This window comes from Molothrus ater, chromosome 6 (genome assembly GCF_012460135.2).
Source record: "Molothrus ater isolate BHLD 08-10-18 breed brown headed cowbird chromosome 6, BPBGC_Mater_1.1, whole genome shotgun sequence".
In the NCBI taxonomy this organism is placed as follows: domain Eukaryota; kingdom Metazoa; phylum Chordata; class Aves; order Passeriformes; family Icteridae; genus Molothrus; species Molothrus ater.
The window spans coordinates 57,000,266-57,013,815 of NC_050483.2; the positions used below are offsets into that span (position 1 = coordinate 57,000,266).

At 38.1% G+C, this 13,550-nt stretch overlaps 1 protein-coding gene across 1 annotated transcript in view; it reads right to left on the reverse strand.

Annotated features, from left to right (window-relative positions):
• The window catches only part of SLC38A6 (solute carrier family 38 member 6), a 38,066-nt gene that overhangs the window by 11,864 nt on the left and 12,652 nt on the right, over positions 1-13,550 (reverse strand). Inside the window, exons 6-8 of the mRNA XM_036384930.2 lie at positions 8,544-8,622; positions 4,080-4,162; positions 3,551-3,609 (exon numbers count right to left, since the gene is read on the reverse strand). Coding sequence (XP_036240823.1) covers positions 3,551-3,609; positions 4,080-4,162; positions 8,544-8,622 — 221 coding nt within the window. The remainder of the gene's footprint in view (positions 1-3,550; positions 3,610-4,079; positions 4,163-8,543; positions 8,623-13,550) is intronic.

Genomic DNA, 13,550 nt, shown 5'->3' on the forward strand with positions numbered 1-13,550 from the left:
AATTCTTTTGAAGCCTAGAGCAAATCATTAAAAACTTAATTAAAGACTCAGATTCACAAGAAGAATGACATGCAAGGGAACTCCTCTGGCTCAGGGAACTGTGTCCTGCATGCTGCCAAGTGGTGTTTCCCAGAGGATCAGATGCTCCCTCTTGTCACCAGTGCCAGGGGAGGCAAACAAATGTTACCTCTGGCCAAAATGTGGGGAAAGCAAACTGTGGGTACACAGCAGGCTGAGTGCACTGTGACAGGAACACTTTTTAAACTGCACAAGAACAACTCAGTTGAGGTATGGAGCTAGGTGGGAGCCTGCTCAACAGCAGCCTGCAAAGGCCAAACACTAAAATATAACTTGAGCCTGGGTTGTATTTAAAGGCACCCAAAGAGGGGAAGGCTTTGAAGGCTCCAAAGCAGTCAAGCTTTGTGGGAACTCCCCCACTCCAGTCTAAAGCTGGAACAGGCACTGGGAAGGGGCATGGAGCTGAAGGGCAAGGTTTGGGGAAAGGAAAATGTGCCTGGCAGTGGTGAGGGGAAGACTTCCTGCAAGCTAAAGAGCAAAGATATATATAAACATTGCAGAGGGAGGACCAGACAAGCCAAACCTAAAAGGCTGGAGGAGCATTTCTCTAAAATAAATGTAATACAGATTAAGACCAGACTGAAGTGGAAATAAAAGAAGACAAAATAAAATGTACTAGGTGCATTTAAAAAAATCTTTTTTTATTTTTGCCCACTTGCTTAATTATTTAAATGTATTTGGGTTTCCAATTGTAGTCTAATGAGTTTCCTCAAGAGGAAAGGATTTTTAAGCTGGCAGCACAGCCCAGTTAGCTGAGCAGTCATGCAGGCACCACAACCTTCCTCTAGAGCTTTAAGCCTATTTCATATAAACATTCTTTTGAGTATAAAAAATGTTTGGTTTTAAGTGAAAAAACCTTAAAAATCAAGAGAGATTCTAGTGGAAAAAGGGTATTTTAAGCCCACACCAGACACATTGCTAAAGAATAAAATTAGAGGCTCAAAGTGTTCTAATATCCTTAGTGATTTTTTGTATCCTGCAGAGTGAAAACAGGAATCCCTTTATTCCAGCAGTACTGACAGCACTGGGCAAAGGGGCTGTCTGTGCATAACATCACTCATTGCATGTGGCAGGTTCCCAATCTGCAACATGTTTTGTTCTGGGAACACAAACAAGAGATTTAGACAAACACCATCAGCAATCACTAACACCTTTGCTAAACAAGCTACCAGTAATGCTGTCTCCACACACACACAAAAATACAAGTCTTACACTTCACCAATATACACAGCAAGAGGGGAGGCAAAACCAAAAAAAAATTTAACAATCACAATTTTTTTTCCCTGAGGATTCGAGTCATGGAAGTATTCAACAACTGAGCAGCAAAAGTGCTCAGGATCTCACAGAATCTGGCTTTGAATTAATAGTTACACATACTTGTTTTTCTCCTAGATCAGCTCATCTCAGTGTCTGCAATATTTTTGCAAGTAAAGCCTAGAAGCAGTTTTTTGGCTTTAAAGGAAGAGATACTGAGGTACAGAGAGGACATTTGAGCCCCAGAACAAAGGAGTGTCCAGCCCTTTGCTCAGAGCACTCCCTGACCAGACTGACCAGGATGTCTCTTTTCTGCAGGCTGCAGTAAAATTGTGACTTGCTGGCAAAAAGCTGAACAGATGGTGTGCACTTGAAAAGGCACAGAATTACTGTATATGCAAAATATAATTCTATCACTTCCATATGACTAACACAGTTCTCTTCTGGAACAAATTAAAACATATCTGCCACACAGAAATTAACAGTGTGCAAACTAAAACACCATTTCAACAGCACATATCACCCACTTCAAAGCAATTAGATATGAAAACTAAACCACATTTAATGCCTTTACTTTCAGGGCCTGAGCAAGTCACAGGGAATATTCTGTCAGGAGTATTGGTTTTCTGGAAATATCCATAATGGCTTTAAAAATTTTGACCTCAGCTAGATTTACTGTGGCTGCTGCTTTGCCATTTAACAAGAAAGAGTAAGCACACAAACATTAACATTTCATTAAAAATCCAGCAGTCTGTACTCCTCCCTTAGCACTTTGTACCCACTTTCTTGATAGAGAATCACAAACTAAAATCTAGTTTAACTCATCCCAGCCTGGCATGGCTGCACACAATTCTTGCTTACACATTTGCTTTTCCAGGGACTGAAGTTGTTTTAAAATGCATCCACCCGTTACAACAGCTCTCCTCAGAGATCCATAGACATTCCCTTTGAAATCCAGGAGCTGAACTGGTTTTAAAACCCTTGCAACTTGCTTCAAACCAAAGGCCTCTGTCAGCATTATACTTAGTGCTTTTTCTTACTTTTTTTCCATTTTTTTTTTTCTTTTAAAGATAAATTTTAGGAGAGAGGTCAAAAGTTAAGGTAATTTATAAATATTACAAATGAATTTCCATTAACTCTGGAGAGGCTGTGGCTGCTTCTCAATATTCAGCTTAGGAAGAATACTTCCCAAGGTCCTACAAACACTGCAGCTCTCCAGGGATACCCTAGGGAGATGTTTTGACAGCTTTGAAGTTTGGTTTTATCACATGGTTCAGTTCCTAATGGATTGCCTTGGTCTCTTGGATGGCATGTTTGTTCAACTTGCCTTCAACTCTGTTTATCCCTTTGTAAAACAGGTATTAAATGCAAGTCAATGCAAGCCAGAATGACAGGGCAGAGGGGGAACATTTTTGCCAGGCTCCCAAATAAGATTCAAATAGATGAAATAGATGACAGAGTGAGAGTTGCTCAGTTGTACCACATATTACACATGTGCATTAACACACTTTTTCCCTTTAAAAAGAAAAAAAAATGCAACTTAAAGGCACATTTTCTCTCTTAGATCTGCCTAGCAGGTCTCACTTTTGATATTTGGAAACATCTACCTCACAGGGGCCTTGAGAGGGTGAACATCAGGGTCAAAAACCCCCATATGGCTCAGAGAAAAGAACTTTTCCTTTCAGCTGGAGAGGAGAATAAGGTCATTGACGTATTAATGAATCTTGTAAACTGCCTTAATGAAGTTCTAGTTTTCTTTGCCTTTTTCTGAACTCTGTCACTCCATTATACATGTAAATTTAATTTATTTTGGAGTATATTAAATTTTCTGCTGTACTAGTTGCAGTAAGTAATAGTTAGAAGTTAAGAAAACAGAATTCCATTCCTCTGCTAGTAGGGAAACAAAAACGTATGTGCCAGCTCCCTTTGCTGCACCATCAGCAAAAAGAAAAAAAAAAAAAAAAGAATTGTTATATTTACCAGCCCAAAATATAATTATTTTAACTCTTTTCACATGCTTGGAAGTTCATACACATTTCCCAGCCTCAGCAAAACAAATGTAATCTGTCCAAGCAAGCACATACTGAACCTGAAGAAAATTCTAAATTTCACATAAAAAATTAAGGGGGAGGGGAAGACAATTAATTTCAAAACAGGCTTATGAAAACATTCAAACAATAAGGGGAAAAAAAAAGAAGCTGTGCAGAGATTAACTTACCACAAGAGTAAAGTACACCGTAAAGAAAAATGATAAACTACTTGTGTAGCCAAGAAAGCCTGTAAAATAACAGTAAAAATAAAAGAGAATTTATAAGGAAAGTGATCCTAATGTACAGCTAAAGCTTTACATTTTAGGCATGTTTTCTATTACAGTGCTTGGTATCTGGGGCTTAGGACTCAGAATAACAACATTCCAACTGCCTGTCACAGATCATTTATGTAGTTTTGTAGGGCAGAATTAGAACTGGCTCACCACTAATGGCATGCTGTAAGTAAATGCAGCTCTTTAATGTTCTGCTGTAAAGATTTTATTTTAGTATTGCAGACAAAATACTACTGCAACCCAAGTAATAGGTTAACTAGGCAGGGCTGGAAGGCAGAACACACTACAACAACTTAAGTAATCACCACCACCAGCAGCCCCCTGCCAGTTTAAATAAATAAATAACCCATTAAGGTTTTAAAGTCTTCAACTGTAATTGCTACTAAAGTAGAATAATATTCTCTTCTCTCCTTTAATTACTCACCAATTTTAGGAAGAAGGGCAAGAGGAAAAATAATGCAGACTGAGGTAAGCAGCAGCAGCAGTCTCCCATCGAGGTACCAAGACCTGTTGGAAAATTGATTTAGGTTTGATGCAAAGCTCAAGAGTCCTAAAAATATGTTTAACTTAGAACTGTGCTCTTAGACAAAGCAACCACTAGGACAAGAAAAAATAATTTCCTGTCTCACATGCTATTTACATGAATTTGTACTCCTAGTTTCAACACTGATATAAAACAGAGCTCCCAGATAATCTTCATTCTGTAAGAAAGCAGCCCTGCAAGCAATGTTCCACAGGCAAGTGTCTGCATGGATCAGGGGGCTGATGTGTGCCAATTAATAATTCTCATTAGCACAAAATGCAAATCCCTGCCTTGATTCACAGCAATGGTCAGAGGGAAGAGTATTTCATACTCTACAGATGTCCAGCAGAAGTATTTACACAGCACAGTGTGTGTCTAAAGCTGGGTTACAATGAGCTGCACATTCACACACCTGAAGAAACAGCAACATCAATTCCCACTCACTGCTGAGCTTCCCTTCCTTGCATACATCTATGAAAGATGTAAAGGACAGAAGGGATAAAAATTATGCTGATGAAATCTGGTAGAATGTTTATACATAAAACCACACGTATTCAAAAAGCATTGTAGAGGCACATTAAGTCCTCACACATTTAAAATCTATTTGAAGCATCAAAATCCTATCTCTGAAGTGAGGAAAGCACAGATGGGTAAGTTGTTAAGTAACAGAACATTTTGAGGTTCCCTGCCCTCACTTGGCAATAACCATATCCTGTACTGATAAACATCTTGCACATCAGCCTCCAACTTTACCACCTATAAACACCTTGACTTTTGACCTTCCAGTTTATTTAGTCCAGGATATGGTTAGCACCTAATAAACAGGCAGCACCTCAAATTATCATGAGGGAAGTACCATAACACCTGTGTTAAAGAAGAATTATCATACAGGTATATTAACTACTGCTGTACAGCATGGACAGCCACTTGAGTCACTTGTTTGGAAAGAAGATGTAATGTAAATGAACAGAGAAATTTCAAGTTTGACAGCATGTTCACTGTATCAAACCCAAAGCAATCATTAGCTGACAATGTCTGTATTAAAATGAGTCAAAACACATCATTCTTCAAAAAGTGTATTATTACCTCTGTCTGCTACTGCTACAGTGAAGAAGCAACTTTGCCAAAATCAGCTTCTTGCTGTAGCATTTATTCTTCATGTTATTATTTACCATTCATATATTTTTAAACATTTTCTTTCTTTCCAGTCTGGTGGATGCTCAGATGAGGAGGATCAGCATCATGGCAGAGAACATTAGGATTATGCACTATGTGGAAATGTGGGACCTCAGCTGAAATCTCCTGATTCCAAACCCACAGCTGCCACTGAGGTCCACAAGCTCAGCAGAACAGACAGAAAATTATTTTGGTTACTTTATGGTAAATGAAGAACCATTGTGGGGGGGGGAACAGAGAGGAAAACAGCAGTGAGGAAATGAAGGAGAAAAAGTAATTTTCTATACTGCTTCATTCTGGAATACCAATTCTTATACTTAAAAAGACCAAAAAGAGCTCAAAAAAGTTTATAGTGGGCTGGTTATTGGCAAATGTGTCCATTTTCTCCTCAAAGTACTGATGTAAAAATACACTTATTTTCCAAAGGCAGAATAAATGTTTTGATAGTGCCTTTAAAATCAATCTAATCTGTAAGTTTAATCCTACATGATAAAAGCATTCAAAATATGAAATACAGAATATAAATCCTTGACTCTGCAGAAAAAGCTTTGGCATGCAGATGTTTCTCCTCCCTCCCCCTTATTTTAACTAAAAGCAGACATTTATAAATCGCTTTAATTTCATTCCTGAATTCAACAGAACAAGATATTCACATGTTCTAAATTAGGATCTTACTCTCAGTTCATATCAATTATACAACACACAAGCAAGACAACTTAATTGCATCAATCACATCCTCTGACAGGGTCATTAAATGTTAACAGAGGGCTCACATATTACAACTTTTTAACATAATCCTCATCTGAAACTATGTTCGTGTCATCAAAACTATGTGGAATTCTTGTTATGCAGGCAGAAACATCTCCACTCATCAATGTTAGTAAGTGTTCATACTGTATGGTTTTGTTTTTTGAAAAGACATGAGGATGTGTTAGACTGGCTCTGAGCCTCTCAAACACATGCACACCTGCTAACCTCTACCTATAAAAACAATTTAATGCACAGATCATTCTTTAAATGGCTTTCCCAAATGTACAGCTCAGGAGGGTTTATGCATATAAAATACTTTCACAGATAGTTTAACTGACATTTCTGATACATCCCAACTCCAGTTAAGATAAATTCTGCACCAAATGAAAGCGTATCAAATGCTGTAATGACTTAACAAACACAGAACAGTTGTGCAATCCCATCTGGAAACAAGTGGTCCAGGTAAAAAAGTGACTCAAACTATTCCATTTTTATGCCCTTTGAATAAATAAATTGCTTCTTAGGCTTGGTATTTGATTACCTATTTTTGTTGAACAATTTCCTACCATTTAAAAGGTCAGCTAGTAAAAATGTACAGAAACAAAAGATTATGATCTAGCATGGCCATTCATATGGCAACAGAAATTAAACATAGATGTGGGCACACATATGTGCATGTTCCTGTGCTTGATCACTGCACTTGAACAATTTGCTTGAACAAATACTAGAGGAGGGAAACTGTGTTAAATTAACATTGATTGATGCAAGAACTCCAATTAACAGAGGCAGAAACTGGATGAGACCAGGCAGGCAACCACCTAAGCGTGGAGCTGTGGTTAGGATTCCTGTGGACAGTTTCAGCTCTTTCTAAATGCAAAGCTGAACTTCACTCCCATCTCCAACTGCAAGTTCAGCTAAGGAAGAAGCAGGGGTGCTGGCAGAGCTGACAGATCACTGAGGATTGCAACAGCTCAGCTGGTTTGTAATAAACAGCTCAACACTGTAACCTGAGTGCTCACATCCAGGAGATCTGAGGTAGGACCTGGACAAAGCTGTTGGGAGCATTATCCCACAGGCACCTTAATGAAGAAGTTTTCACAGTGCTTTTTTCAGACAGAACAACCCTTGGAGCAGCACAGGGTTGAACCTCAAGGTTCTACCTACCAGGAGTCCTCTTAAGCTGTTTCAAAGTGTATCTTTGCTGGAAGAAAATTTACTTTGCATAAAATTAAAACCAGTAGTAAGAGATGTTAGATGCTAAATTTGGGGTTAGACAGATTGGAATACAGGCAGCAGATCCAGCAGCAGCTCAACACCACTGTGTATGAAGAGTGAGCTTGAAGTATGAGCTTGAAGGAGAAGGTTACAGCACCCAAATGAAAAGCTGATAACTACCACAGCTGGAAGAGATACATTAGCAAACTAAAAATAACATATATACATAAAATGTAATAGTTTAGATAAAAAGAGAAAACTGACAAAAAACCTTACTAAAATTGTGAGGGTCCAGAGGGCAGAAATACAAAAAGCAAGATTACAGCCACAATTAATTTTTCAAACTCATTATAAAATCCAGAAGTTGCAAGTGATAAAATAGAAAATCAACTAAAGTACCTTTTAACAAACTGATTTCCCACTTAAAATTCACCCACAACATTCAGGAATAATACAAGCATCACACAGCCTTGAGAAAATTTCAGCACATTTCAATCCAGAGCAAGTTTTGAGCTCAAAACATCTGAAAATAGCAGTTTGGAAAAACAGCTGTAAGGCACTCCAAGATACACTGTAAGGAATGACAGGAGCATGGAACAACTCAAACAAGATATTTCAGTGCTGAAGCTGCAGTGTTTGCCTTCGATTTCTTGTGACAGTTCCAATGGAAATGTGAGGGACACACTCCTTACAAACAGCTTTACAGCTCAACTGCAAAAAATAACTTATTTACTGGGAGCCAAGTTTAGGAATTATAAACCAAGCCTGGAAACCTGGCATTTTTCCCAAGCCAAGTCCAATTACTAGAGCAAGACAACAAAATATTTCCATAGAAATGCCTGCCATTTTTTGTACTGTGATTTTGAATTATGTGAAGTGATAACATGACAGCAGTGGAAATGCTTCTTCTCCTCTCCCTCCCAGCACCTTCCTGCTTCCCCTTTTACAATATTACAAGAAGGAGATTCCTGTAGATGGAGTTTTGCCACTGACTTTAAGGTCGTAGGATGGGAAATCGCCATGAGGAAAGAATCACACTCTGTGTGTGTGTGCTGCAAATGACCTGCACTTGCCAAATACATTTCCTATTCCAACAACTCATGTAAATGACTATTTAAATTCAAGTGTGAGATCAGAGAAGTGTCAGCACCCATCACTTTCAGCAGTGCTGGACCCCTTTTTTCTTCAAGACAAACACAGAATGCATGAAGCATTTTTCCTTACCCGCTCTCGGCTCCACTCAAAAGCCCAGCAACAGCCCCAGGAAGTTCAGACTTGACAATTAACAGATAAGATGACATGGCTGCAAACAGAAGCAGGACAGATTTAGCAGGGGACCAGCAGCATCTCAGCCAGCAGGGCTGGACCAGCAGGGCTGTGCCTGGAACATCTCAGCTCCGTGTGAGACACCGCGGCACCAGATCCAGAATTTATTTCCTCATATACTTCCTTTAAAAATAGCTGCAAGTACTGCACTGATGTCAGCTAATGCCTCCAAAGAGACTCTTACACTGTGAGTCTTGAAACAAGGAAAACATAATCCAAAGGGCTAAAAGGCAAAATAATTAATATATAGGCTTGCCCTTCTACCTGGGAATACAGACCTACAGGCTAGAGACAGACTGTAAGGCTGCAGCACTCCTCCCTCCTCTTCATGAGACATTATTCATGATGAGAGTAAATAGTATTTGTTTCTCTCAATACAACAGGGTTTTTTAAAGACTCAGTTTTCATAGCTGTTCAATTGCTGTTGTACTAAATCAATACAAGACAGAAATTCAAACACACATATAGGACTTGAAAGGGATTTTTTATATACTGCAAGGTTTGGTCCTTAGAGCTAAGAGGATTATCAGTGACACATCCCTGCTTCCCATGACAAATCCATCACCCAACAAAATCCCAACAATAATATCAAGTGCAGAACTGTACAGAACTGTGAAGCAGAAGAGAAAGCAGAAGAGAAATTATTAGCTACTCTTACAGGATTATTGACTTGAAATTAAGTGTTTCTAATTCTGTTCAGCAGAAAGCAATCCAAAAGCTCCTTCACAGTGCCACTTTTCTCCTTCACTAAATACTGTGATCAAAGGAATGAATAGAGGGGTTTTAAATCCCAATTTATACTAGTCTGATTCCTTCACATACTGTTCATGTTGCTTTTTTAGGTAACCAGCAGAGAATTACTCAAAAAATCAAGCTTTACAAACAGCTTCAACAAGCATCAAAGCCTAAGTGAAACTAATTTCCATCCTGCAGCAGCAAGTCATTTTAGTATTGTGTCAGTAAAAGCTTAGTTATATTCAATCCCTGACAAAAACTCATCTGTTGTACTGAAATCTTACTGTTCTGTATTTAGCAATTCTTTAGAATTTTACCACAGTGTATTTATTAGTGCTTCAAAATTAAAACATTACATTTTGAAAAGGCAAACCTTCATAAGCTGATATTTGAATAAGTTTGTGTGGGATTTTTTATTTAAGGAATCTTTTGAATCTTAAAAGAAAAGATGTGTGGACTCATACACTGCTGTATTATAGCAGTTACTGTTAAATTTTGAAGAAAGGGTAAGGTGGTCCCAATAGAGAAAGAGAATTCTATTAACACAAAGTGACATCTCCCTACCACAAGGTTAAATTAAAGCCATTTGGTAAGTCACTAAATAATAATAGTCACTTCTTCATAATTAAAAGCTCTGGTTTTTCCCAATGTTTATGTACATTTAGTGACATGTAGCTGTTGATTGTGTGTGCTGAGGTATTTATCTGCTGTCCTGATTTACTCTCCTACAACAGAGCGTATTTTCAACCAGAGAGAATTACAGCCTGCATATTTCTAAGTCACCAGAATTTGTAAGTAAATCAACCCAATTTTTCATGCTAAGTTGCAGGCAGCTGCATATTTCACTCTAATTTTTTAAAAAACTAATTGGGGGAGGAGGGAAAGGAAAATTCTTCTAAATTGCAATTCAACCTTATTTACCCATTTGCCTTCTCTCCTGTATGATACAATACTTTATACACAAGCAAGTCAGAATTTTCATATATTTATGTCCTTCAGAAAGCTTTCAAAACTAGTTCTTTTGCAGTCTCCACTTCAGAAACCTTCAAATTAATTTCCAGATCAGATTTCTTCCAATATGCAATCTGTCACTCTGCCCTTGCATTCCTATTAGCCTCTGGCTAATCACTGGATCACTTATCCTTTGTTGCTCACTCTTTGTTTTTGAGAGGAGTCCTATTTCACTGAATTCCACTCCTAAGGAGGGAGCCAGTCCTGTACCAAGAAAATTGTGCATGCTGAACATCTGTGTGCATCTTTCTTCCTTTCTCTGGGCATATAGGAAACAATCTCACATAGTAGGATTTTTTATATTCTCTTGTTTGTACTACAAAATGAATAATGGATATTAAATAATTTTATTTATATCCTGATGTTGGAACCCTAGGTAAAAAGTTATTTAATTTAAGCATCAGGATGTTGATTTTTGTTTAAACATCTCGTGCATGAATCTGAGCGGCATGCCCATACTTAATACAGTTTAAAAAAGCCAAATTCTGCTTTTAGTTCATTTGCAAACACAGTTTTAATTCTCCTCAGGAGAAACAACTCCTTGTAGCTTTACTTGGCATGAAGACACAAACCACTGTGTAACTCTGCAACACACTACAGAGTGAGCAAAGAACATGGTTGGTTTGTTTTTTTAAAGATGAAACTAAAACAAGAAAAACTAAAACAATGTGACAATCTTTTTCTACTTGAGGAACTGAGAGCATAAAATGTGACAGACAAAAAGCCAGGTATCCTTTGCCCCAAATAACAATCTGAACCTCAGTTCCCTGGCTCAGGTTGTGTTGTACAAATGAAACCTCAGCTCTCCTTGGCAGCCCTGATGTGCCATGGAAGGAAGAGATTACACAGCCCCAGGCTGAGCTGTGACACAAGAGAACACAACAAAAAGCACATCATCCCTGTGCTCTGATTTACCCTGAAATACTGACATGAGACACCTATTCCAGCTTTCCTGCAGAACAAACCCTGTGCAATGGCCTGGTCTGAGGCTGCAGCAAGAGGGGAAAGCCACAAGGGCTGAACCAGAACTAAGTGAGCAACCTTCACATGGTCACTTCCTAATTTTCAGGTTCTGAATTTGCACGTATTATGTTAGTTTGAGGTAATTTCAGTATGCACCTAGAGCTACTTGATGGAGAACAGTTGTGAACTCCTCAATAGGCCTTGACTCACCAGAACTCAGCAGAAATCATAATTATTCTATTAGTTTATTATTCTGTACACTTACACTGTGTTGAAAGCAGTAAGAAATATTGCTCTTAAAATACCTATCACTTTGCCATGATCTGAAAACTTGCTATTAGCTGACAGAAAAAAAACCAAAAAGTTTATTAAAATATAAACTAGAGTAATTGCTTTACACTTCCATTACTACAGCCTGCAGTGCCAGCATGAGCTGTGACTCTATAAATACACACAGCATGCATACATTATTCAGAATGTCTGTGCTCTGCTACCAATATTGTTTAACACTGACCACATGCACCTCTATCTGAAAAAATAGTTGCTGGAGAAAAGGTTGGTTTTTAAACAGTTCTCAAAATACCTCTTCTGAGGTAGCCCAAACTTGAAATATGTGGGTGGCTGTTTGGTTAAAAGAAAAAAGTGTAACTTTTTCTTATTATCCTACCCAAAAAGAGACCAAGTGCTAAAGTCCACAGCAAGGATATCACAGAATGTACAATAAACTTTTAAGTAAACATAGAATTTATGGTGATAAATCCCTTTAAATCATTTCATTGAAGGGTCTGACTCTTCTGGTTAGATTCTCCTGATCTACCACTGTAGGTGATGGTATTAGAGCCCTGTAAATGTCTTGCATTTCTAAGCACTGGGCAAAGATGGAAACAAGCTCCCCTCCAAACTTCCCCCAGGAGAAGAGAGGGAGTTACTGGTTTTAATATGTCCTTAGTGAAAGCTTTAAAAAACAATGTTGGGATAATTTCTTTGGTTTTAAATACAGCTGTAGAATGGAGTGGGACAGAAGATGTAATCCTTGTTCATACAGAGAAATTCCAATTGACAGGTTGTCAATTTCTTTGCTTGTCCTTCTATTATGGAGACTCATCCTGATGAATTTCTGGTCCCCTGCTTCCTTTTCCTTCTATCTTTAGCTTTTACCTGAATTAGTCTGGAACTTACCTATGGCAAGCTTAAAAAACAAACAAAAAATCCTTCTTATTGTACATGGAACACACAGGCAGCAGATTTACTTTGGTAAAACTTCCTTAGTTATAAGAGTGCATTTATGCTAAAAGAATAGAAAAGTTTCCTACATAGCTCATCACATATTCCATTCTGTAGTACAGCTGCAGGCTGGTATTCCTGTAATTTTTTTTTTTTTTCTATTATTTAAAGAAAGCTTAATATTTTTTACAATATCAAACCTTCCAAGAACCTTCCATTCACTGCAATAGGAAAACACAGGAGCATGGGTCATTAATTGTTAAATTAGTACAGGAGCTGACAAACCTGCCCTTAATTAAGGCAGCTCTGCACTGGAAATCCTCACTTTGAATCACTCAAGATAATTAGGCTTTCAGGTCAAAAGTAAAGCATGCTGTGAAAACAAACATTTGAGTTTGTTTGAAAACAGAATTAGATTTCCCATACTTAAAGGAAGCTCAGTAATTTCTTAAGGTATTAAGGATGCAAGTCTCAGCATGAAAAAAGCTGGATTTCATTTTATTTTATTCCTCCATGATTTGCACCGTTCATTCATCTTCAAAGTTTCTGAGTATTGTTGTCATTCCTCACTGATTGCACGAAGGTTATTCCCATCCACCCCCTCAGTCTGAAAAAAATATTTGCTTTATTTAAATTTGAAACAAATTTTGCAAACACGTTTAGAACCAAAGGGCAGAATGGATGAACTTGGTGGGGGAAGAGGAAAAAAAAAAAAAGAAAAGAACTTGCAATTAATAAATGCCCACTTAGCATGATAAAAAGAGGGGTTTATTAGTCTCTGCACAGCACCTCTGAGGCACTCACAGAAAGCACGAATATATATAAATATATATATATATATTTACATGGACGGGGAGCTACATTAAATATTTCACTGTTTCCCTCAGAAAACCAAAGGGGAGGGGATGTGGAAGGCAGCAGGAGAAGCTGGAGGCTCCCGAGGCGCCGGGCTGCCGGCAGCTCTCCCGGGAA